A 27,885-nucleotide genomic window follows, 5' to 3' on the forward strand; every position below is an offset into this window, starting at 1 on the left:
ACTAATTATATCAGAATAGTGGCAAGAAAAGTTTAAATGTGTGTCATAAAATCTGAGTTAAAACAAATTATTTACTACAAGTACAGTACATAACCAGACACACGGTTATGTTATATATAGAAGCAGAATAAGATTTGAACAATTACTTTTTGCCTTTCACATAACACCACCATATGTATAATTAAGATCACTGCTGATTTGCAGAAAAAGCAATTAAAGAATAGAGGTTTATTTTGTTATTATTACTACTCCTATTCAGTTGTAGATTTTAGGAGAATTTCAAGAGAATTTAAAGTACTAGGGTGTTGTACTGTGTTAGCAATTATGAATGTAGTGAGAAGTCAAGCAAAATGATGCCTTTTATTGGCTAACTAAAAAGATTACAATATGCAAGCTGCCTGAAGAAGGGACCCAAGTTGCCTCAAAAGCTTGCATATTGTAATCTTTTTAGTTAGCCAATAAAAGGTGTCATTTTGCTTGACTTCTCAAGAGAATTTGAACCAAGTGAACATTTAAGACATGAATGATCTTCAGTGGTTTTTCACAGCAGTGTTTGGCAAACATGGCTGTGGATGAAAAGCACAATACTCACATAAACGACTATGACTCTTTTAAATGCATGTGTACCCCAGAAATAAGTAAATGCTCAACGTGGCCAGAAAAAGAAAATGCAAAATAATCTGACACACATTGCCTGTAATGTACAGTTTGTCTATTCAATTACCTAACAACCTTTATCCATTTCAAAGTTCCTGGAAGCATACAGCATCATTTTGAATTTAAACGTGGGGTCTAAATCCATCAAGGGACAAGTGTTGATGAAAAAAACACTAACAAACACATACACACACACACAATGACTTTGCTTCTTTTATATGGAAGAATACAGCATATTTTGAGGTGAGGTGCAAATAAAATGCTTCTTAATATATAGTATGCTGGGCAAAAAAGCACAATAAGCAGTGCATTTGATTGAGTTAAATCAACAGTATTTGTGCCAGGCCAGAAAATGCTCAAAGTGCAATTAATAGTGGACTTTGGAAACGGGTAAGGAGGGGGAACCCCCTACTTTCAAGCAATTAATTCGTTTTTTGCAACTTCAGTCTATCAGGTATAGTAATCATGAAGAAACCTTACCTCTTACAATAAAAACCTTCCAGAAAGATGCCAGAAAATTGCACCACATTACAGGAATGCAGTCTCCTGAGGTTAAAAAAAAAAGTCTGCTCTGCCACACATAGCGGCGCTAATAAAAATAACTTAGTTCCTGTTCCAAATATCAATAACGCACATAGTATTCATCTCTGCTCCTCCAAAACATTAATATATGACACTATTAAATGTTAGAGCTTTAACTAACAAGACGTTTTTTTATCAATGATATTATTAGTGATAGAAAAATTGATTTTATTGCACTAAGTGAAACATGGCTTAGCTCAGATGGCGCAGCTGTTTTAATCGAATCTGTGCCACCGGATTACAGTTTTACTCGTGCGGATCGCCAAGGAAAGAGAGGAGGTGGACTAGCAAACATTTACTCAAGCTGGTTAAAATGTAAAGATGTCAGTTTTGGTAAATTCAAGTCCTTTGAGTATCTCGCCGTTGTTATTCATGGAGATTCTCATGTTCTAGTATTATCCGTGTATAGACCTCCTAAATTTAACACGTCTTTCTTTGAGGAATTCTCTGACTTAATGTCAATTTTAATTACGAACTATGACACACTCCTAATAGTTGGCGACTTTAATTTTCATATAGATAATCAGTGTGACCAAAAAGTAAAAGAATTCATAAACCTCCTGGACTCTCTTGATTTGAGACAGCTCGTTAATCAGCCTACACATAAAGCAGGTCATACGTTAGAATTACTAAAGAACTAAAAGTTGATATAAAGCAGGTCATTGATACGGGTCTATCAGACCATTTTCTTCTACTTTTTAATATAGAAATAATGATAGAAAACACTCATGAGAAGCATATTGTTAAAAATTGCTTCTTTGACTCATCAGCAGCTTTAAAACTTACAAACATTCTAAGCAATCAGTCCGTTTATAATGCCAACTATAATAGCGAGGATAATGTAAATAATAAGGTGGAAAGATTTAATACTAAAGTGAGAGCTGCTGTTGACATAGTTGCACCTGAAAAGACAGTTAAAAAATCTTCTAGCATTGTTATACCATGGAAAACCCAAAGAGTGTCTGATTTAAAAAGAACATGCCACAGAGCTGAGCATAAATGGAGGAAGACTACACTAACTATCCACTATGAAATATTAAAAGTTAAAATAACAGAATACAATAACACAGTCCGTCTTGAGAGGCGCTGCTATTTCTCTAAGATTATAAATAACAATGCTAGTAATCCCAGAGTCTTATTCTCAACAATTGATCGTCTGTTAAACCAAAGTAACTCAAAGGAATGCCTCCTAAGTACTTCCAGTAGAACCTGTGAGGCTATTGCTGTATTTTTCAATCAAAAAATGAATGAGATTAGAAATAACATAGTATATCTCCCCAAAACTAAGGATCCTCCTAAACCCCAGTATTCCATTATAAACAAATTAAACTATTTCATTAGGATAGATTTACCTGATTTACATAAAGGGCGGCACGGTGGCGCAGTGGTAGTGCTGCAGCCTCGCAGTTAGGAGACCCGGGTTCGCTTCCCGGGTCCACCCTGCGTGGAGTTTGCATGTTCTCCCCGTGTCTGCGTGGGTTTCCTCCGGGCACTCCGGTTTCCTCCCACAGTCCAAAGACATGCAGGTTAGGTGGATTGGTGATTCTAAATTGGCCCTAGTGTGTGCTTGGTGTGTGGGTGTGTTTGTGTGTGTCCTGCGGTGGGTTGGCACCCTGCCCGGGATTGGTTCCCTGCTTTGTGCCCTGTGTTGGCTGGGATTGGCTCCAGCAGACCCCCGTGACCCTGTGTTCGGATTCAACGGGTTGGAAAATGGATGGATGGATGGATTTACATAAAATAATTTCTCAACTGAAACCCTCCACCTGCGTCCTTGACCCAATACCAACAAATTTTTTCAAAGAAGTATCGGGCGTGCTAATTGATAATATTCTTGACATAGTAAATTCGTCATTAGATACGGGGGTCTTCCCAGACTGTAAGACTGCTGTAGTTAAACTCATACTTAAGAAAAATAATCTTGACCCCTCTGCTCTTGAAAATTTTAGAACCATCTCTAACCTGCCTTTAAGTAAAATTCTAGAGAAGGCAGTCATTATGCAGTTAAATGACCACCTCAATACACATACTATTCTTGATAAATTTCAGTCAGGTTTTAGAACAAATCACAGCACAGAAAGTGCACTCGTTAAAGTAGTAAATGACTTGTGGGTAAATGCAGACAGAGGCCATTTATCTGTTCTCATCCTCTTAGATCTGAGTGCCACATTTGACACCATTGATCATAATATTCTTAGAATTCGCCTTAGTCAATGGGTGGGCCTCTCTGGTAGTGGCTTAAATTGGTTTGAATCCTACCTGGCAGGGAGAAAATTCTTTGTTAGTTGTGGTAATTACAACTCAAGGACACATGATATCCTATATGGTGTTCCACAAGGCTCTATCCTGGGTCCGCTGCTCTTCTCAATCTACATGCTTCCGTTAGGTCAGATTATCTCAGGGCACAACGTGAGCTACCACAGCTATGCTGATGACACACAGCTGTATTTATCAATAGCACCTGATGACCCCGATTCTCTTGATTCACTAACACAATGTCTGACTTGCATTTCTGAATGGATGAATAGTAACTTTCTCAAGCTAAATATAGAGAAAACTGAAATCTTAGTGATTGGCAATAATGGATACAATGAGGCTATTAGAAATAAACTGGATACATTAGGATTAAAAGTCAAGACGGAGGTAAAAAGCTTAGAGGTAACTGTTGACTGTAATCTGAATTTTAAATCGCATATTAATCAGATCACTAGGACAGCATTTTTTCACTTAAGAAACAGAGCAAAAGTTAGACCTCTTATATCATTGAAAGATGCTGAGAAATTAGTTCACGCATTTGTTTTCAGTCGACTAGATTACTGTAACGCAATCCTCTCAGGAATACCCAAAAAAGACAAATAGTTTGCAAGTAGTGCAGAATGCAGCTGCTAGAATCCTAACCAGGAAAAGAAAATCTGAGCACATTTCTCCAGTTTTGATGTCACTACACTGGTTACCTGTGTCATTCAGGATTGGCTTTAAAATTCTGCTTATGGTTTATAAAGCCTTAAATAATCTCGCCCCATCTTATATTCCAAATCGCAACCTCAGATCCTCAAATAAGTGTCTCCTTAGAATTCCAAGAGCAAAACTTAAAAGAAGTGGTGAGGCGGACTTCTGCTGTTATGCACCTAAAATCTGGAATAGCCTGCCAATAGGAGTTCGCCAGGCTAATACAGTGGAGCACTTCAAAAAACTGCTGAAAACACATTATTTTAACATGGCCTTCTCATAACTTCACTGTAATTTAATCCTGATACTCTGTATATCCAATTCATTATAATAACTATTTATGGTGGCTCTAAAATCTGTACTAACCCGTACTCTCTCTTCTGTGTCCTTTTCCGGTGTCCTTTTGGTGGTGACTTGCGCCACCACCATCTACTCAAAGCACCGTGATGTTCCAACAGTGATGGATTAAAAGCCAGAAGTCTGCATGACCATCATCATCATCAAGTCCTTCCGTGAGAACCCTAAATACAAAGAGGACTATTTCATTTATGTTAGGTAGAATGCCCAGAGGGACTGGGCGGTCTCGTGGCCTGGAACCCCTGCAGATTTTATTTTTTTTCCTCCAGCCATCTGGAGTTTTTTTTTTTTTTTTTTTCTGTCCACCCTGGCCATCGGACCTTACTCTTTTTCTATGTTAACTAATGTTGTCTTATTTTAAATTTCTTATTTTGTCTTTTATTTTTCTTTTCTTCATTATGTAAAGCACTTTGAGCTACTTTTTTGTATGAAAATGTGCTATATAAATAAATGTTTTTGTTGTTGCCCTTTCATATTTAGTTCTTTTGTGTTACGAGACCAGCTCAACCAATCATTGGTGTGGACTCCCAAGTATCTGTAATAGTGCATCACCTACACGTCACCTCCACATCAACTCCAGGCATAGCGGCTCTTTAATGTAGCAAAAGTCAATAATCAGTTCCTTGGTATTATTGATGTTAAGTTGTGAACAGTTCTCTTTGCACCATGAAACAAAGTTTTTCAGCTGAGTCCTTTACTCTGTATATACATGTAAACACACACCGCCATAAAAAGATGATTCCATGATGCTGGCCTTTGAAGTAGAGTTTGAAAGAAAAAGCTGAATCTGAAACTGGCAAATAAAAAGATGAAGGATGAAATGGGCAAAAGTTTGGAATTACCCATCACCCATCATCAGTTTGGAAAAACCCATCATCCATTATCTGTGTTCTTCTACCCACTTTAACTTTTCATAGTTGCAGATGACACTGATATTTGTTGTGTACTACTTAAGGAAGTACCCACCTGAGGATATGTAAAGTGTTCCTCAAATTATTCCTCAAATTAAGGACTCGAATGTATTTATCGTCTTGGGGAGCTGTGCATCTACATCTTCTGCTGCTTTTTCTTTTCTGGTTAGAGGCACTGTCCATTCTCTCAAGACAAAAATTGACACATTTGTATGACATCTTCTGTTTCTTGCTAATATGTTGCAAGGAATAACCTTCATTTCACAAATCAACAACAGACTAACATGTTTCTTGGGAAAGCCATTTTGTTTTGGCCATATTTGAGCACAGAACTGAACTTTATAAGTACCAGTACTTTGCAACCCATGGAAAGACAATTTACATGCTTAATTGACTATAAAAACAAATTTAATCTGTGATAACATGATTTCAAAGGATTATGTAATAACCAATTAGCATTCACACATGATTTATTAGGGATGAGCTAAAAAGTGTTTACCATTAGAACACTGAAGTAATGGCTTTTGAAAATGGGGCCTTACAGTGAAATGAATACAAATAAATTATAAATGAGTCATTTCAAGCAGAAATATCCATTTGCAACATTATTAATGTCTTGGCTATATTTTACACCAATTTAATAGTACCTTGATAAAAAGGTCAAATTATATCAAAAACATCAAAACTTCTTAGTGATTCCAAACTTTTGAGCATTAGTGTCTTTTTATATACCTGTATAGCACAGCTCCACAAGACAATAAGTACATTAGAGTCCTGATTTGAAGAACAAACACCTTGTAGCCTGGAGTCTTCTAGATTATTAGCTTCAAATGCCTGGAGCTTGGTCAGGTTGGATGGAGAGTTGGAGACTGTAAGTGGATAGCTATTTTCAATTCTCTCGAGAGATGTTTATTTGGGTTCAAGTGTGGGCAACACAGGGGCATTCCCAGAGTTGTGCCTAAGTCACTACTGCATTATTTTTGTTTTGGGTCATTATCCTGTTGGAAGGTCAAACCTTCAGCCAGTATGAGCTCCAGAGTGCTCTAGAGCAGGCTTTCATTAAGGACATTTCTGCATTTTCCTCAACCCTGTCTAGTCTCCCTGTCCCTGCTGCTGAAAAACAACGCCATAGCCTGATGCTGCAATCACCATGCTTCACAACTGGAATGGTATTTCATAGATGACACAAATTGCCTGGTTTCCTCACACCACGGAATCTTGTTTCTCACAGTCAGAGTCCATTAAGTGACTTGTTGAAAACTCTAAGCGGGCTTCCATGTGTCTTTGACTGAGAAGAGGCTTCTGCATAGCCACGCTGTCAAAAGGCACAGATTAATGGAGTGTTGCAATGATGGTTGTCTTACAACAAGTTTCTCTAACCTCTACATGAGTGCAGCCGGAGTGACCAGCAGGTCCTTGATCACCAGCCCCACACCTTGGCCTTCCTCGCATGGTTGTTCAGTTCAGCCTGGTGTGCTGTTGGGAACATTGAATGCTGCAGGATTGCTTTCTTTTGTAGCCTTCCCCAATTCCATCTATAAGCTATGAAAGCACTTCCTTTAAACCCAAGGCTTGGGTTTTGGTCCCACACACACTCTGAGCCAAATGACATACATAGACAGGCGTATGCCTTTCCTAATAGTGTCCCTATCAATATAATTGATGACATGTGGATTCCAAACGTGTAGAAATATTTGACTTTATTGATTGTCATTGAGATGCACCTGAGCCATATTTAATATATCATAGCAAAGGTTCTGACTCCTTGTGCCAATATGCTATTTCAATTTACTCCTGATACACTTATTTAACACATTTTCAAACATTTATAAATTCACATTTTCGCTTTTTCCAGTCAGGGATATTAGTGTTTCTTGATTGGATGAAAAAAAATTTATTTAAATGCTTTTTAGCTCATAAGCATTCTGCCTCCCCCTAATTTACAGCCCTTATGTGTAACTGTACCTTCAAAAAGGGAATATATAAAAAAAACTTGTTGGAAACTGCTGTAGCATCATGAAAAATGAGGGCTAGTGAGTGTCACTGCATATGTATTCACTCATATTGACTGATTGATTAATTGATTTTTTTAATTAATAAGACACATAATATCTATAGCCAAATTTCTGATTCTGATGCTATTGTCCATTATTGAGCAAGCCGTGACACACAATAGTTTCAAACAATGAAAGAGTTACATTTTATTTAAAAAAATAAATAAATAAACAAACAAACCCGATGCAATTAAGTACAGTTCTGCGTTAGAGTTTGGAATTTATTGACACTGCATAAACAGTTTGATATGCCCAAAAAACTAATGTACTGTAATTGCAGGGTTCATGTTGGAGAGGCTGAGTAACTCTCTGCACATCACAGTGCTAAGTGAACACACTTTTCATCAGTTTATTAATAGCCTTATTGTTCATGTTAAATCATTATAAAAACATAAATAATATTTAAAGGATTATTTATTAGGACACTCATGATGCACAGGAGTCTTTCTATGGGACTGGATCTGGCACTCATGTTTGCAAGGATGGTGTAAATGTGTTAACGTGATTCTGGATGAACTTCAACTGTGCTAGACAGTGTTAATACCAAGAGTAATGAGTACAAGCATGTTTAAAGTGAAATTCATAATTTTCACATTGTCCAATTTGAAATGCTTAAACATCTCAAGCTTCATGATTTTAATAAGTATTAAAAAGCTGCTAATTGTTAAATATCAAACATGACTCAAATTAATTGACTCAGGCAGTTTTAGTCACTCACAAATACCAAAAAAAATCCATGGCCACACAGCAAAGGTGTGTGCTTTGTGCTATCCTGTGTACAAACAGTAGCAGCTACAAACAATAAAAAAGGCTCAAATTAACAGCTTCTTTGTAGAATCTATAGTAGGCTATATGGTTTTATGGCAAGAGGTGATTCAGTGAAACTACTGCAGAAAACATGATATATTTATCATATAATTAGCCATTCTCCATATTAATTTATTTTCTTCAGTGCAGAATTAAAAAGATCAGCAGCATATCCTGGTTGAGGCAAACACATAGCAGGAACCCTGGAGAAGATACCCAGTTAATGTAGTGTACATACACAAACACTACCACATACACAAACACTACCACATTTGATACAAACTATTTTTTGTATAATTTCTGCTAAATCCAATATACAAATTGACATTTATTATTTCCAATGAATGTTTATACATTTTAATTTTATTTACATTGCAAACAAACTTCCGTATGAACTGATGGTTTAAATTACCACAAAATAAATGAAGTAAACATTTTTAACTACATTTAGCCAATGTCACATAATGTGACTTCCAATCAGACTTGCCAACTCCAGCTGCTGATCTTGTTGCTGAACCATGTTAATTTACATAATTAAAAATCATTGGGCATGTCACATTTAGTGATTACGAACTTGGTATAGCGGGTCTGCGATTCAGAAAAAGGCAGCCCATTTTTAAATGCATACTAGGGGGCTTCGCCAACCTCCCTGTCTGTGCTACGTGCCAGCAACACTACTTTTCCCTGATGGCAACATGAATCAGACGATCTATAAGTCTCAGACTTAAAGTTTAAAGCCAAACAATATCTACATACTTCTGTCATATCACCTATGTCCATATATTCAATCTCTTTTTGCTTTTACCTTTTTGTCAATATCGCATTGAATTTTGACAACACAATGTATAACTGCCCATGAGTGAATATCATTTCTTTCTCTCTACATGAACTGTGTCTGACAATAGCATTCACACAAATGAGAAATGATTGAACCCTGTGCGTGGCTGTAAATGTTTTAGATGTGGGCAGGACTTTTCCAGATCTCTTTGCATAAAATCTTGCCTCGCTTGGCTTGAAATTTTCTCTCGCTGGATTTCACTTTCACCAAACAACAAATCTTTTTATTCTCGCAGATACACCTCTTCATTGGGAAGAAACACTACTTTTCCCTGATGGCAACACGAATTAGACGATCATAAAGTCTACAACTTAAAGTCAAACAATATATTCGATCTGTTTTTGCTGTTCTATTATTTCACTGTGTGATAATTTCCATTTGTTTGCACTAATGCGATCTTTACTATCATTTTTTTGAGACTTTCGAATTTTCGTACTTCCATTATCTCTAACCTGCTCTGCAAGTGTATCGCGCAAATGTTTTTGAATTCTTTACGACGTTCTGCTTTGTAATCTAAATCTCTTGGCAGAAAGTCTTGTCTCGCAGGACGTGACAGTGTCTCTCTGAGAAAATCACGTCTCGTCTCTCTTCCCAAGATTTTTTTATTATAATAGAGAGAAATAATTGAAGGCCTGGCTCAACCTCTGTGGGTGAGTGCTCACGTAGTTGCGGAAGGTTAGTTTGGTAATTGAAGCGAAATCCATCTGCACTTGAGTGTGCAGTCGGTCTTAGTTGCTTCACTGGCTTTCTGCAGTGTGTGACTGAGGGAATGTGCCCACGGAAGCATTTAAGGGGGAGCTGGCACGGGGAAATGGAAAAATGAAAAGAAAGAAATGGAGATTAAAGATAGGGATGGAGAGAGAAAGGCAGGAGGCAGAGGAAGCCTGTGTGGGGGAACGAGAGAGAGAGAGAGAGAGAAGGCATTCAGCCAGGTGGAAGTCCCCCAGGAGAATTATAAGGCTCAGTAAAGGCAGGGAAGCCATTGACCACAGGGGCATGACCCTGGCAGCAGGAGTTGGAGGCTTGGCTTACTGTCCTGCCAGAGACACAGAAGGTTGCAGGGACCTAAGCCTCGGAGAAGATGCAGAAGGGGGGCTGAACTGCTGGTTAGTCATCTCCTCGGCTGCAATGACCCGCTTGGGGTTAGCTGAGAAGATGTACATTTTCAAAGGGATGCAACAGGGACTTCATTTTTAAGAATACATTCTTGCCATGTTTTTAGCTTCAATTTTAAAGGATTATTTAATTTTGATTTTTTGGATTATTTATTTATTGAAGATCTGCACTGCACTATTTACTTGGACACTGTGGTTTTTGAATGTCTTTAATAAAAACACTTTTGCACTTTTATGCATATACCCCTTGCTGTGTGTGTGACTGTTCTCATCCGCTGGCTCACCCTAGGGTACATTATAGGCGGTGACAGGTTCAAATAGCTCCCGGGATGCAAACAGTAGCATGGAGCTGACCTGCACCATCATACCAACCTTCTAGCACAATTGTATTGACCCCTTTTTGTGACAGACAAAAAGTGTGGTGCCTGACGAAGCCCCTGAAAATTGGGAGACAATGTATAAAAAGTCTGTCTTTTATATACAGCTCAGACAATATTTTTGTTAAACCCCTTGAATTAAAGCTGAAAGTCTATACTTCAATTACATCTTGATTGTTTTGTTTCAAATCCATTGTGGTGGTGTGCAGAGCCAAAATTTTACAATTGTGTCACTGTCCAAATAGTTATAGACCTGACTGAATTGTATAAAGTATATTTTACACACACACACACACAAACACACACACACATATACATACATACATACATACATACATACATACATACATACATACATACATACATACATACATACATACATACATACATACATACATACATACATACATACATACATACATACATAAAAAGGTCAAGTTGACTGTGTGACAAAACATTAGAAAGTGATCTGTGTGACTTTGACCAATAGCACAAGTGCTGGTGCCGGATGTGGTAGTTGTAGCATCTCAGAAATAGTTGTACTCAAGGGATTTTCAAGCCCTAGTCTTGAATTTTACAAAGAATGGTGTGATAAACAAAAAAAATCCAGTGGCAACACTGTCATATTCATTAAAATATCTTTTTTTTTTTTTCCTCAGAATGAAAGATTTGAAGGTTAAGCTTAAATATTCACATGATCACAAATAAAAATCAACAAGAAAATCAGATGGGTCAAGCAATCTTTAAATAGATATTTAAGTCATGGCCTGATTTAGTCTAAAAATAGACATCTCTACTCCAGAGGCATGATATACAAATAAAGGTGGTTTGTATTAGTTAGCACAAAACTAAGTACCGTACTGTAAGACAGCAATGTTACTTTGACAGTAAAATTCCATTTTTTAATTCAATTTTAATTTTGGGTAGAATTTAGTTTTTTTTTTTTTTTAAATAAATGTTTCCAATATTTATCATTTCCAAATCAAAAATGAATGGACCCAGACTGACATTTCCCAACCTTTTTATTATTAAGTAATATTATAAACTGTTATTTATAAATGTTTTCAGTAAATGCTACAATGATACAAAGAAGCAAAAATATGCATATTGTTTTGGGTGTAACCCAGCTAACAATTTAGTCACAAATTAACAAATATGCTAGAAACATGTAACACTGAACCGTTAACAAAGAAACACTTCTTACCAAGATCCAAGCATTTATTCAATGTAAATAAAGAAAACACCACAGAAACATTCATGCTTTCAGTGCAGAGTAGCGACTTGCATTTTATTGTTAAATAAATGTCATGTAAACGCTTCAAAATGTGTATGCTATGGGTGAAGCATACTGAAAAATCATAATTAAAAGAAATGTATTCATTAAATCTACATGTATCAGTATTTAGCAGTATTATTGTATGAGCTGCTGGTAAGGTAAACTATGGAGAAGTAGTGTGAAATTCACCAGCATAAAGCATATTTCTCTGATCTTAAAAAAAATGTCCTCATTGAATGCATTTTTTTTTTAATTTTGTTAGCTTCTGTTTTCTATAAACCATTAACTTTCTTCCAAAGAATATAAGTCAAAGACACTATTTTTGCTTGATTGAATAATATGATACAAAACCTTCTTGGCAGCCAGTAATTGGTTTTATGATAATTTTGATCACAGCACAATGCTATTTTATAATTACACCCTGCCACACCCAGTTTTCCTAAGCATGTATGAAGAAGCAGACAAGTTAAGGAATGGAGATTCTAGGCCTCACTACAACACAGAGTGAAAGCAAAATCTTCTCTTTAGCAACTGAAGTGACTATTTGTTTATGAAATGTTATTTTTATTTATGCTGAAATTTAGCACAAATATTACTACTCATTTTGATGCATACATTTTAATAAATATATACTGCTGATATTGTATGTAACAGATTCTTAGTTTGAGTTTTCAGATATCATTGGTTTCACCTGTTATGTACTGTAGTACCATAAAACTAAACATGAGCATTAAAACATTGTGAAGCCCAACAAGCTCAACCATCTTATTCGTCTACATTGTCCAAAATAACATCAAGTCAAAATATGAAGGTCCCTAAAGTCCTGCTTTTCACCACACTACTTAATAATTTGTTCTACGTGTCTATGGCTTTTGTGGCATTGTTAAGCAAAATCCAAAGGAAATTTATCTTACCTGTACAATATGATTAGAATGTGCATGTAAATCAATATTTTTTGCAACATAAAATATACAGGACTTACGAAATATTTAATGGCACTGAATGAACTCCACTGTTGCACCAAGAATGCAAATAAATCTATTTTTTCTTGATTACAATTTTGGTTCTTTAACACCATCTCTCTAAATACAGAAAATATCATTAAAAACAAACAATAATAAAAAAAAGTAAAGCTGGGAAATTAATTGTAAAATTGGAGCAATTGCAGCCTTTCGATATTGTGGCAAGAGCATATGTCTCAAAATAAATAAATAAAAGGACATCAAACAGTTTATACATGAAAACCAGTCTCCATAACAACTGTCTGCTGGCTCTGGGTGAATTAATTTACTCAGTTTCTATAGCAACCACTACTACACACTATAATTTTAAATTATTCTCTCCATTGAAGACACAGTCACTGTCTTCTTAGCAAGAGAACTCATTTTAAATTAATAAAATGAGCAACTTATTTTAAATGTTGCATACATCATTTGTATATTGTTTTTTTCTTCTGGAGTGCAATGTATATTAATCTCAAATATCAATTTATATATTACGTACATAATCTTTTACTTCTAGCCAAAAAACATTTTTGTTCAATTCTCCAGAATAAAAGAGTAATTAAACATTCAAAACATATTAAGCAAAAGGCAAGGCTATGGGAAAAAAGAAGAAATCAAGGCATGCTCATCCATCTTATCAAAACTGTTATTTACTAAGCCTGTTTTGAAAATTACTGAAAAGAAGATACCTTTCATTCATTTTTCAAACCTGCTTACTGCATTATAAAGAAAATATCCAATCACCACCAAGATCGAAACTTGGAGGCAGGCACCAGTTCAACACAAAGCACATTTACTCAGAGCACACTGATTTTGAGTCACCAGCCAACCAAACCTGCACGTTATTGTCCTGAGTGAAGAAAACCCAAGAAGACAGAGAGAGAATGTGCAAACTATGAATCCCAACCTCTGTAGCTATAATGTAGTGCTAATCCCTTTGAAATTATAATGGCCCTGACTACTTCTGTTGTTCTTTCATTATATATTCATTAAAATAAAAAAAGCTAAATATTTTAAATCAAGAACATTAAAAATGGTTCCTTTTGGGATTATGTCACTTTTTTGCCTTGAAAAAATATTTTACATTAGACTTGATAAGTATGGAAAATAAGATATACAGACAAGGCACATTTAGACTTCATTCATTCACACATTTTTATATAGTAAACATTATGTTCTTAGGCCCAATAAATAAAATTTAGGGTTGTGGGGGACACAGCCTATTCAGGCACCACTGAGTGCAATGCAGGAAAAAAAAACAAAAAAACGACAAACTCTTAGACGGAGCCAGCATAGAATAACTAATTAACCCAAAACTCCCTAAGTGGAACACAGGAAGCACTGTGGAGACAACATAGCCTCATATGTATCACACTTTACACTCTGCATCTTCAAAAGAGAAATGGCGAGCTTTACAAATGTCACAGATCAATAACATTATCGACAAACAAGACAGACAGAAAGGGACTTTTACTGTATGAATACACTCATCCATAAAAAAATCTATATATATATATAATTCACTAAGCCGACAAAACAGGCAAGACAACCATAGGATACGCACACAGCCACGCCCACCAACTCTAAGAATTCACTAAGTCCATGGCAAGCAAGACGCATGCAAGACAGAGCCACACCCGCGAACTCACAGAGCCGAGCCCACCAACAATTCACTAAGCAGCCGACCATGGCACATGCACAACAGAGCCACGCGCACAAACAATTCGAGCGAGAGCGAAAGCATTTGCCAAGAATGTTTTCATTAATCAAGAATGAAAGTCGCAGGTTCGAAGACAGTCACATACCGTTGTAGTTCGGACCATAAACAAAGCCAACTGGCAGCCAACCGGGTAACCAAAGTCTTTGGGTTCTGGGGGGAGTATGGTTGCAAAGCTGAAACTTAAAGAAATTGACGGAAGGGCACCACCAGGTGTGGAGCCTTTTGCTTAAATTGACTCAACATGGGAAACCTCACCCAGCCCGGACACGGAGAGGATTGACAGATTGATAGCTTTTTCTCGATTCTGTGGGTGGTGGTGCATGGCCGTTCTTAGTTGGTGGAGCGATTTGTCTGGTTAATTCCGAAAACGAGGAAGGACAAGTGGCTTTCGGCCACGTGAGATTGAGCATTAACAGGTCTGTGATGCCCTTGGATGTCTGGTACTGCACGCGCGCTACACTGAATGGATAAACGTGTGTCTACCCGGCGCAGAGAGGCGTGGGTAAGCCGTTGAACCCCATTTGTGATGGAAACCGGGGCTTGCAATTGTTCCCCACAAACGAGGAATTCCCAGTAAGTGCGGCTCATATGCTCCCACTGATAACGTCCCTGCCCTTTGTACACACCTCCCCCCCCTCGCTACTACCATGGTCGGGTGACTTGGTGGATTATATATAGAAAAGCAGCCGGAACCGCAAAGAACAATGAAAAGTCAATGTGGCTCAGACGTGCATGTGGACTGTACACAGACGAAAACGACTCAGGTGAGGAGTTGGGGGCGGGCACATGAGCAGGTAGTGCGTTCTGAATGATGGATTTTTTTCAAATGTTCATTTCTTTCCCTGTGCTTGAAAATCATTAAACAAGCAGCGTGATTATGTGGCGTATGCTACGCCGCGGGTTGGCTAGTATATTATAATTACTTCAATAATTAATTACACAACATCATCAGTAATAACTGGCACATTTTAAGACCCTAAATTAGGGAAAGTTAATACCAGCTTTGGAATAAAAACACCAAACCACAGCACTATGGTATACATATGCACAATAATAACTAATAACAATTTGCTTATTAGAGCTTAAGTCTACCAGTAAATGACAGAATTTATTTATAGCTGTGTGAAGAAATGTATTACCTTGCTCAAGCCTCAAGCAGAGGGATCTTTTGGCAGCTTCTACATCAGATGGCAAGTTATCCAGCACTTGCCTGCACCACTGTAAAGGGTTAAGGCTCCTCTTTTGTGGTGCAAATTTTGACTTTGGTAAAACATATAACCTACACAGAAAAAAAAAAAACATTAAGTCAATTTAATGTATTAACAGCTACAATATTCAAATTTACACAGTAAATCTGTCAGCAGCATTTCTAAGCCAAACACCTTAGTCGCCATTCCCCTCACCCCCAAATATGAGGATTAGATAAATATAAAAAAATAATCTTTACCTGAAATACTAAGGAAAAAAGAAGACCCTGCTTTCTCTATAATTGCGAAACCATTTCTTAAGAATATAAAGACCTGGGCTTAAACACTGAAATGGATTTGATCCATGGCTAAGACTGAGACAGTGTGACATTTTCATCATGCACTCCATCTCTCAATATTAAGTTTAGATGTCACTGTCCGTCAACACTTCAGCAGCATCCACATTAAAAAAAAATTCACCTTTTCTTGATAATATACTGCAGTTAAATAAATTATAAATACAATTACAGTACATTCAAATTTAAACCTCATATTTGTACTTGCTATTGTTTGTGAAATCTGACATCTTCCATTTAACATACATTTAAACTGTTATTTTTTTGGTTTAAGAAAACTTATGTTCAACTATCCATTTAGTCTTTCTTTATTAAACAATAATTTCATGCCTGTCTATAAAATGGTCCTTGGACAGAATCCTGCACATTACAATTATACATTAAACTAACCACATTCATAAACCTGACAGTTAACCTTTGTAAATTTTCATTTAATAATAGTAATTGCTGATATAATTATTTCAAAATCTAGAGTATGAAAATCATTTCTGGGCCAAATCTGCTTGAGAGAAAAATATTCAATCATGGCAACTCAAAGGGTTAATGACTTTAATTCAGACTGTTCTTCAGAGCTTTTTACTTGCTCCACTGTATTGGCATTCATCCATTACATTATTGTGTGAGTGGATGCCAGGAAAAATAAGTACTTCTTGAGATACCTTTTGATGCAAGTTAAGCAAATTACAACCATATATGTCAACACAGTTTTAACTTGATGTTAAAGCACAAGCAGTATCATTTTGATCAAAGCCATGACCTAACATACTGTATATCAAAGTTTGGAAGCACAAAAGTCACCAAACCTTTTTATTTGAATAATGCTATCAATGAAGGGACTCGCTGATTATAGCTTACACTCTTTCTTCTTTGTTTCTATTCATACATATACTTAATTGTTTTATCCAATTTACCTCACATTGCAATACCCACTGTACTGGCACCTCTACACACGTTCAAACTCTGTCATCTGGATATATACCCAAGCGGATCAGTGGTGGATGAAAATGACCGCACTGACCAAGGTAAAAGTTCAAAAAGAAAAAATATCTTTATTTATAACTAACAGAAAAATAACACTTCAGTGACATGCACTCAAAGTAAATGCAGTCCTGTACAATGACAAAAAATGGCAAAAAAAAAAAAAAAACTGGTCATTCTCTTTCCAACAAAGGAAAATCAACCATGATGACAAAAGGGCAGTTACCAAAAGAAAAAAGTGAAATAATGGCACAAGAGCAAAATACACAGGAACAATCAGTGGAAACTCAAAATATATTCATGGAATGCGTTCCCAAAAAACTGTATCACACTTGCTCTACAGTTCTCCAATTACAAAATATACAAATGATGACCTCTGCTTGCTACTTTCTCTGTTTTATATGCCAGGCCCTGTTTTTCGAGCTGAACTCATTACACGTCAGCCCAGCAAAATCATTTGGAGACACTGTCATGACAATCCACCTGATGCGGTGTCTCTTCGGTAGAATGTCACCCCACATCCCAGTATCTTTGATGCAAACATTTAGCCATTGACATGCATGCGTACAAGGATCCTCCACTTTCAACTAACTTCCTGAAATTTTCTTTCACTCTCTCAGGAACCTCTGCAACACATGCATCTAAACAGAAGTCCTTTCCTCAGTAAGCACAAAGTAACTCCGAGATGTTGGGGTGCCAGTGCTTGAGAGTTTAACGGAAGTGACAGGCCTTCTCACTCCCAAATTGCACAGCCAGCAGAGCTTCCTCCTGCGGCATGTTTCTGTGTCACTGCCCTGCCATCTCTCTCATGTAGCCACCTTGCAGGTATAGTAAGTGGACCTTAAATAATGAACTACTGTATAAACAAAGAAAAATATAGATATAATTAGCTATTTTCTTTAACAAAATTATCCCTGTGATATGGGTTATCACACAAATATTAATCTACTTTGGGAGTACAAAGTAAAGCAATAGCAAAGCACACTATTTTAATCTCTGTGCTTTGTCTCTGTTCATTTGCTTATTTACAATATCTCCTTCTAGAGTTTTAGAGATGGAAAATTCAAACTTTAAAATCATTTTAAGCAGATGGCTGTCTCAAAAAGTACTGGATTTTAAATTAAATAATTCAATTCAATTACTTTCCCAGGTATGACATTCTCATTTCTCATTGAAATTCATGTAGGCAGAAGTCTAATAATTTTGTTTTTATGATAAATTAATCTAGTAGTCAAGATGTTCCTGCTCTAGTTTTTTTTTGAAATGTAATACTTTTTTATAGTTGAACGTTCCTCTTCCTTTAATCTATAATAGCATTGCTGTAAAACCACAGCCTACCTCATTCAGATGTGTCAATTAATCTGTAGAATACATCTCTGCCATCCACATTTCTCTCCCTGTTTTGGGGATAGTATTAAAATAAATTTAGATGCATTAATTGATCAATCAATTTCAGGTTGTTACAAGTAAAAATGTTCCTTGATTAAGAAATAAGTAAGCTTCGTCTGGTTTCCAGAATCCTAAAGATGGTTTAGCTTGGGTTTCAGGTTCTTGGCTAGTGTATGTATCTGTGTTGAGGTATTCTGAGCTTTTTGGCGCTCTTCAACAATTCACACATCTTTGTTTAATACACTATACTTCTGGCAAAAGTAAATTTTCCATGCAAATATATAGTTATTAGTCACAGATGTTGTACAAGTTAATTTAAAATAAAGCAGTATGTAATCCCAGAATTAAAAGAACAGCACTATAAATGAACAATCAAAAAAAATAAGAACATAGTAAAGTTAGTTTAGAGCAAATACTTTATGGGAACAGAGAACACAGTTTATGTTTTGAAAAAATAATGATATGAGAGAACGCATTCAACTCCTCAGTTTTTGGATATGCATATCAGGATATGTCTAAGAGAGAGTGAGTTTGGGAGCATGCACTGATACAGCACCCACCACATGACGAACCACCTCAGGATCCAAAATCAGGAACCGAGTGCAGCCGTGCAACGGATGACACCTCAGCACCACACTAGTTCAAATGAAACTGAATAGTGGCTGGAGTGCCAATCTTGCCACCAACCCCCAAGTTTTCCTCGCAAGTTGGAGGACCTGCTTGCAGGTTAATGTCATACCAAGGACAAAGCAATTGCAGGTTAAGGACCTGTTAGATACAGTTAATCAACCGCATTGGATTAGCTAATGACAAAGTCCTACCACTTTCATAAAAACCAGAAACTTTAATAATTTTCCCCCAGACATAAATTCTTTTGGCTAAACTATGTGTCACAGAAGCACTTCTTGTTGTTCAATCTATTAAAGTTTATAAATCCATTTATCCAGCAGACTGCATGGCGCAGTGGTTAACGCTTTGGACTTGAAATGCCGAGGTTGTGCATTCAAATCCCACCACTGACACTGTATAACCCTAAGCAAGTCACTTCACCAATCTGTGCTCCAAATGGAAAAAGAAAGGTAACTATCTCAAATATTGTATGTCGATTTGGATAAAGGTGTCAGCCAAATAAATTTAATTGTAAATTTCTAGACAATGTGATGTCCACCACAAGACTGAGGATTTTTAAAACAGTGACCAATTGTCAAAGAATTGGGCATCTCTCCAAATTCACCATAAGATAAGATGGTATGTTATACCAGTAATGAAAAACACAAAACGTGTGAAGTGTATGCCCACCGCCCATCTTGTTTTCCAAACTGCCCACTACCTTCTTCCCAAACCAACCTCTCCAAGTTCCTCACTCACACGATTGTTAATGAAGCTACTCAGAAGATGCTTGCTTTTACTTCTGAAACATAATAAAAATATTTTTTATCAAAGACTGAAAATAGTCCTGGGTGGTATACCAGTTCATACCAAATTTTTGTTTTTGTTATGATATGGATTTTTCTTATACTGCAACACCAGTTTAAATAGCCTAAACAACGTTCAGAACGTAGCACAGCGGGAAACTGTTTAAGGGGGACCTTTTTCACTGCTGCACCGCTAAACACGCATGCAACGGAATACGTACGTTAGTGAAGGTATTTAACGGTGAAAATAGACAGAGAACATTCCGAAACTGAAGCTGTATCTGACAATAAAGTTGAACATGATGACACAGAAGAACTTTTGCCAAAAAAAGGAGCTGTGTCTGTTGTCTGGATATACTTTGGTTTTAAATGGTCGGATGTGGACCATTATGTTCAAATGTGTGCATACTGTTTCTATACTACTGGATAACTGCAACTGCAAGCCAAGTTGTACTTGTTTTATTTTTTTTTTCAATAATGTGCAATGTACCTGGGTACTGTGTAATTGTGTGACGACATGTTGAATTTATTCTCGACATTTCCACTTTAATCTCGATGCTTATTACGAGAATAAAGTCAACATGCTGACTTTATTCTCCCGCCGTTTATGTCAAGATTAAAGTCGGCATGTTGACTTTATTCTAGTAATTAGTCATTAAATTATAACATCGTAAACTAAACTTTATCTAAAAATGAATATTTAATTTACTAGATTTTCTCAAACCCCGTCATAAGTTATGTAGCACATTAAATGCTTTGTGTTAAGTGTTCCCCAAGCCATGTTAATCACTATGTGCTTCTTAAACTGACTTCCTCTTGCACTAAGAGGAGGCGCAGACAGCACACAGAATACATTAATTTCATGATATTCCTGCTCCCTGAACATTTAGAATGCTAAGATAAATACTTGATATCATTTTCATGATGAAATGCATTAAAGCATGTATTAATCATGTGGGGGCACAGTGGCGTGGAGGCTGCACTGCTGCCTCACAGCAAGGGGTTCCCGGGTGTTCCCTGCCTTGAATTTGCATGTTTTCTGGTGGGTTTACTCGGCATGCTTCAGTTTCCTTTCAAAGTCATGTAGGATGTGGGGTTTTGTTATGCTATATTGCCCCTGCTAGTGTATATATTCCTCGTATTCACCCTGAGATGTGCTGGCGCCCCGTTCAGGATTTGCTCCTGCCTCGCACACAATGATTGCTGGGATGGGTGCAACCCTGAATGGATGGCATAATTAAACATGTACAATGAAGATTTTTTAAAGTTCTGAACATTCCGTAGTCTAAGTTTATAACTAGTTTTAATTTTACAAAGAAGTTTATCATGTGGTGATTGGTTATGTGGAGAAAGAAAAAGGAAGAATAGGAACTGGGGGTTTGGTACGTCAGACAAAGACAGCACACATGCAATAAAGAAAGCCCTCTCAGAAGAACATCCATTGAATTCTGTGTTCGTGTCTCCGACCACCAGATCACGAACCCAACATTTACACAATATTTAAGTTAAACCTGTGCGATACCTATTCATACATCCAGTTTTCTTGGAGCCTCGGCACACCTGCCATAAAGTTCTATACACTGAATGTACACCTGGGGACCCCTTACTGCGAAGGAGCAGCACTACCGCCACACTACCATGCATGTTTAATACCTGCTTTAATGCATTTCATCATGAAAATGATATCAAGTATTCAAAAATTTTGATAAAGCAAGATTATCATGAAGTGAATGTATGCTATGCGGCGATCGCTGCCTGCACCTCCTCTTAGTGCAAGAGGAAGTCAGTTTAAGAAACGTAGTGATTAACAACTGGGTCGGGGAACACTTAACACAAAGTATTTAATGTGCTGCATTAACTTATGACGGGGATTGACAAAATCTAGTAAATTAAACAATGATTTTTGGATGAAGTTTAGTTTACGACGTTCTACTTTAATGACAAAATAAACTATGAGAATAACAGTGGAAATGTTGACTTTAATCTCAACATAAGCGGCAAGAAAAAAGTGGAAATGTCGAGATTAAAGTCAACATGTCTACTTTATTCTCAACATATAGTTTTTTTTCTTCACAGTGGTCTTAATACGCTTCTGTATGACTATACCACAAATAGCATTATAAATGCAAGTTTGTTATTTATGTATATAGCTTAGCTTGAAGCAACGTCCATATTAATGCAGTTTGCCTTAATGATGGTTCAGCTGGTAAAGATGTCATCACCAAGTTGCACTTGTTTTATTTTATTTTTATTTGGTGAATACTGTGTAATGCACCTGGGCTTGAAGTCTTGAATTAATAGTATCATTACTGGAAGTTGCACTATTATTTATTTTATTGTTATTATTTATTAGTTTAAATATTATGCAATTTAATGATGGTAAAGTTGTTTAAAAAGTCAGTTTAATGTTTCAGTGGACAGAGATGGTTAACATTAACAGAAAGTGTATTTGGTTTATAAAAAATATTTACTATTTATTCCTTTTCAAGACATATTCAGTGCAATACAACTTTTGACAAGCACCTCTGGATATTTTACTAAGTCAAAATGCCTCTTTGGATGGTTGAAAATATGTTGACAAAATTTTAGTTTAAGTTGTTCGCAAAATTTGTTCAATAAAAAGGCTCTATATTTTGACTGCAACTGTCATGCCATGTGATTCCTTCTCTTCATTAGTGCCACCCCCTTGAAAACTATCACTTTATAGGGCCATGCAACCCTGCATTAATACTTGTGTGCACTAGGGCTGGGTGGTATGACCAAAATTCCATCTCACAGTAATTTTCAAAGTTATACCAGTTTCACAGTATTCAACGTTTTTTTTTTTCCCCCATGCATGAGTGGATGTTAACCACATTTTCCACTGCAATTACTGCAGTAGACTGACTAAGAAAAACCTATTCCACTGTCATGAGAATTGTACATTGTACAAAAAAAAAATTTAATGTGCACACAAGTATTAATAAAGGTTTGCATAGCCCCATAAAGGGATAGTTTTCAAGAGGGTGGCACTAATGAAGAGAAGGAATCACATTGCATGATAGATGTAGTCAAAATATAGAACCTTTTTATTAAACAAATTTTGTAAACAACTTAAACTATAATTTTGACAACATATTTTTTAACCATCCAAAGAGGCATTTAGACTTTAGTAAAATATTCAGAGGTCCTTGTCAAAAGTTGTATTGTACTGAACATGTCTTAGAAAAGGAATAAAGAGTAAATATTTTTTGTAAACCAACTACACTTTCTGTTAATGTTATCAATCTCTGTCTACTGACAGCTATATGGATTGTAATGGCATTGGTTATCTCAATCCACCGCTTGTTTTTTTGTCGTAGACAGTACCTCTAGCAAATGTGTCTACAAGCAACGTCTGACTCGAGTGCCCTCTAGCTTTTTCAGTTTTACCTGAGGATGTGGAGGGTGCCGATCTTAGTTCCATACATTCATGGTACTCCAAAGCATGTTTGTGGCTATGGTGGTGCAGCAAATTGCTTGTGTTGCCGCCTCCAGCGACAACTTTAGCTTCACAGCATTTGCAGTAAATAGTTGTTTGGTCTACATCCGACCTTTTAAAACCAAAATCTCCAGACAACAGACGCGGATCCTTTTTTCGGCAAAAGTTCTTCTGTGTCATCATGTTCAACTTTATTGTCTGCTACAGCTTCAGTTTCAGAATATTCTCCGTCCATTTTCTCCGCTCAATACCTCCACTAACACATGTATTCCGTTGCATTCATATTTAGTGGTGTAGCAGTGAAAAAGGTCCCCCCTTAAACAGTTTCCTGCTGTGCCACGTTCCGAACGTTGTTTAGGCTATTTAAACCAGTACTGCAGTATAAGAAAAATCCATATCATAACAAAAATAAAATACGGTTTTCGGTATGAACCAGTATACCTCCCAGCACTAGTGTGCACATTAAAATGCTTTTTTTGTACAATGTACAATTCTCATGACAGTGGAATAGGTTATTCTTCGCCTACTGCAGTAATTGCAGTGGAAAATGTGGCTAACATCCACTCATGCATGGGGAAAAAGATACCTTGAATACCGTGAAACTGGTATAATTTTGAAAAATACCGTGATATAGAATTTTGGTCATACCACCCAGCACTAACTGCAAAATACATTTTTCTAACCAGAGCGCTTAACCGTGATCATAGTCAGAATGGAGTTGCAAAAGTCATTTACCTTGAAAAACTATTTAATAACTAGACCCAAAACAATAAGACAAAACCCAAGTTGGACCCAATTGGCCCTGTGGATGAGAAACAATGTTCTAGACAACCCAGACCAGACCATATCACTATGCTTAGTAAAATGCAAATACTGTGAAACAGCATAAAAATCAACATATACTGTATGAAATATTAAGAATGGTGGAAAAGAAGCAATGATTTGGGGCTGTTGCAGGCATATGACCTGGGTAAACATTTAGCCTATTATTAGGCCCTTTCTGTAAACTTAGTATTCTAGTGGAAAATGTGAGACCATCTGACAGACAACTATGGACTGGTCAAAACTGCCTCATGCAAAAGGCCAATGATATAAGCCCATCAACAAATCTACAACTGAATGGCTGAAAAAGAAAAGAATCAAGCTTCTGGAATAAGCACATTAAAGTCTAAACTTCAGTCCAACTGAGATTCTGTGGCAGGATCTTAGGAGGGCTGTGCATAAATTAATACACTCAGACATCACTGAGATGAAGCAGTTTTGTAAGGAAGAGTGTGCCAAAATTCACAAAGAAAGTGATTTATCTAAGGTATACTGTTGAAGATAGTTAAACTGTCTTCTGCATGTCAACTTAATTTTTTTAATTGAATAAATAATGACCAAGTAAAATTTGTTATGACTCACTTTTCTTGTCACACAAGGCTAGATTTATCTCATTTAGGACTTAAATAACCTACGACTAGACAACTGTTAATTATGTTCAATATGTAAAATCAAAAAATGAAAGATGGCGTACTTCTTTTCTTGCATAACGCACATATTTAGTATATATCAATCACTTCGGTAATACAGAAACAAAGCAGTCTAAAAGATCCAATTATGTTACTGAGGTGTAACTCTCCGAACATTAATAAAAATACACATTTTTCAAACTTTCTTGACAATCTACCTATATGGCATTACAATATGTACTGAAGAAGGATATAATAGTACTGCATAAAGCCCACCAAAGAGTTGACTTATTAAGGAGCTACAAGCAATAAGCTATAAGAAAATAATGATGTCACTCAACCTTTTCACTTTCTGCAAAAAGTGATTAAAAATATATAACAAAAGGGAGTTGGTAAATTAGGTGCTAACGTGAAAATCACTTCCACAAATAAAAACATAACACATCATGGGAATACAGACCCCTGTACCTAATTTTAATTTGACTACTTATATTCCTATGATGTCTGGAAAACTATTTGGGGAAGAATGGTCTGTTCTCATAAAAGCTTTTCGTATATAGAACATTAGAGAAAAAACAAATGTACAAAATCATCGACCGTCTCCTAAGAAATAAACATAGGAAAAAAAATAGTGAAATAGGCTTTAACCACACTTAAAACTACAAATTCCCCAACATCAAAAACACATACATAGCCTTTTGAGAAGATTGTGAGGTTTTTCATAATAACAATTTGTGGAATTATTTGCTTTGCCAAGACTGTGTTACCATTTTTAGTTTTGAACCACTCTGACCTAAATTTAGGATTTTGTTGCCTTAATTTGTGTCTCAACTACGTCACTTTATTGAACTTAATTATAGCTTGAAGCCTCCAATTGGTCTGATGAATGGCATAAGGATTTGCTATTGGGGAAATGTAGCCTTAGAGGTTTTTTTTTGTATTTTTAATATATAAACATTAATGCTTGCTTCCTTTAAATGTCATATTATCTGATGCTACTCATTAGGTGAACAGTACACCAGGCTGAAGAGTAGACCATCTCACATCTGGCAGTTTCATCATTTCAATACTTTGGCACAAGCTTCCTGATACTCTGCAGACACCCACCTTGGCTTTATCTTTTTGTCAATTACTAGCTGTTAATAATTAGTCATTCAGCAATAAGGGATTACACTGTAATTGGTATAATTTAGCCGTAGCTAAAATTAAGAATGCCCTTACACACATATTCCTCTCTTACTGCTGCATTGATGTTAAATAACACTGTGCCTACAGCTGGCAGCCATCTGCTTTGAAGAGCATTTTGGTAGGATTGCCTGAGGGAAATGGTATAATTTGCAGCAGGAGTGAGAACCAAGTTAAAAAGGTGCCTGACTCTTATAAATGCTTATATAATATATATTTGAGAACAGCTTGCATTATCCAAAAGACCTGTGTAAAGCTGGATAACACAAGCTTTACTCGGGTAATGCTAGGTTTATCCAATATTTGGGCAAAACCAGTAAAATATGCTTATATAAATAAATAAAAGTGTGGAATTAAAAACAGGAGTGGTAATTTGATGTCTTATAAAAGTTCAACATTGACATGCTTTGACCTTTCTACCCAGTTACACTATGATTTAACATGTTTTAAAGAGCTGAACAGGACTACAGTATATTGAATGAATGGGCAGATATGCTTGTACTATGGACTCCAATTCGTAACCTGCGCTGGTCTAGATCTGATATTACATTTTAGAAAGGTTATCATATGATCCAGTTAAATTACTTGTAAAATGTTGGAAATATAAAAATTCAAAAGAAAAAAATGTAAAAACTAAGCAACATAACTTAACACTAGTTGCTTGACAGAGGTTTACAAATAAAAACCTAAAAGATTTCCTTCTATATAGTATATTTTTTGCTATTAAAACATAAAACAAATGAACTCACTGCAGTGTTCACAAAACCGTTCAATTGATTTACTGAATTTTTTCAATTGTTTATTACTGTTGTGTGAATCTGTTAACTACTTTGGTAATGATGTAGCTAAAATAAAAGAAAATAGGCAAAACTTCACACTGTGTTGCATTGTACAGAAATTCAAATGAATACTACAAATCCACAAAGATCAAACATCTCAGATGTCCAATGTGGACTAAACAAAGTCATGCTGTGTGATGAATTTCAACGTCATGCCTTTATCAAATAAAGCCCACTAATCTTTTTGGGTGAAACCTGCAGAATGCAAGATTCATCTGAGGCACAGCAATGTAACTCATTTTAGCAAGAAATAAAGACAGGAAAAACTGTGGAGACATTTAAATTTGTTGTTGTGGTATGCAAAGCAAGACTCATGGCAAATTCAAGCCACTATCAAAAAGCATTCTTTTGGCTAAATGCAGAAATTAAAATGAGAATATCATAAAATACACAGGATTGGTAATCTCTTTATCCCTTACAGGTGAGATGTGCTTTATACCCCATGATGCGGAGTTGACTCAATTGAGTTCATTAATGGATTTAATAGAAAAAGAATTTCACAGAAAGCACAAGTGAGGCTCACACCCCCATATCACCTAGATCTATACATAACACACAGACCTTTATTACTTTTTCATTCAACAAATTCACTTAAAATAATGAGTCAGCCCTTCTCTACAAGTACTGCTTCAAGGTGTGGGTGGAATTTAATTCTGAATAAATTAAATTTGATATCATACCTTACTCAACTGAAAAGTTTAATATAAAAACATATCATCCTCTACTTTCATGAACAATACAGAAAATGGTCAACACATCAGTTTAGATGGTATGAAACAGGCAGCGGAGTGTTAGTGGGCAGACAATTCAGCAACCAGCGCATAACCCACGCACAAAAAAAAGAAAGAAAAAAAACACACACACCCACCATGGAGAAGACAAGACAATAGAGCAGATTGCCCTGGAAATATGGCCTTCTGAAAATGACTGAGAGATTTCAACATACCTGCATAACCTGAGAAATGTAATATTTAATAGACA

General features: G+C 36.3%; 1 protein-coding gene across 4 annotated transcripts in view; it reads right to left on the bottom strand.

The window, feature by feature from the left end:
• Window positions 1-27,885, bottom strand: part of slain1a (SLAIN motif family, member 1a) — a 112,896-nt gene that overhangs the window by 42,281 nt on the left and 42,730 nt on the right. For all 4 annotated transcript variants that reach the window (XM_028799585.2, XM_028799584.2, XM_028799583.2 and 1 more), the window contains exon 2: window positions 15,784-15,923. In XM_028799585.2, coding sequence (XP_028655418.1) covers window positions 15,784-15,923 — 140 coding nt within the window. The remainder of the gene's footprint in view (window positions 1-15,783; window positions 15,924-27,885) is intronic.

The sequence above is a fragment of the Erpetoichthys calabaricus genome, chromosome 4 (genome assembly GCF_900747795.2).
Source record: "Erpetoichthys calabaricus chromosome 4, fErpCal1.3, whole genome shotgun sequence".
Classification (NCBI taxonomy): Eukaryota; Metazoa; Chordata; class Cladistia; order Polypteriformes; family Polypteridae; genus Erpetoichthys; species Erpetoichthys calabaricus.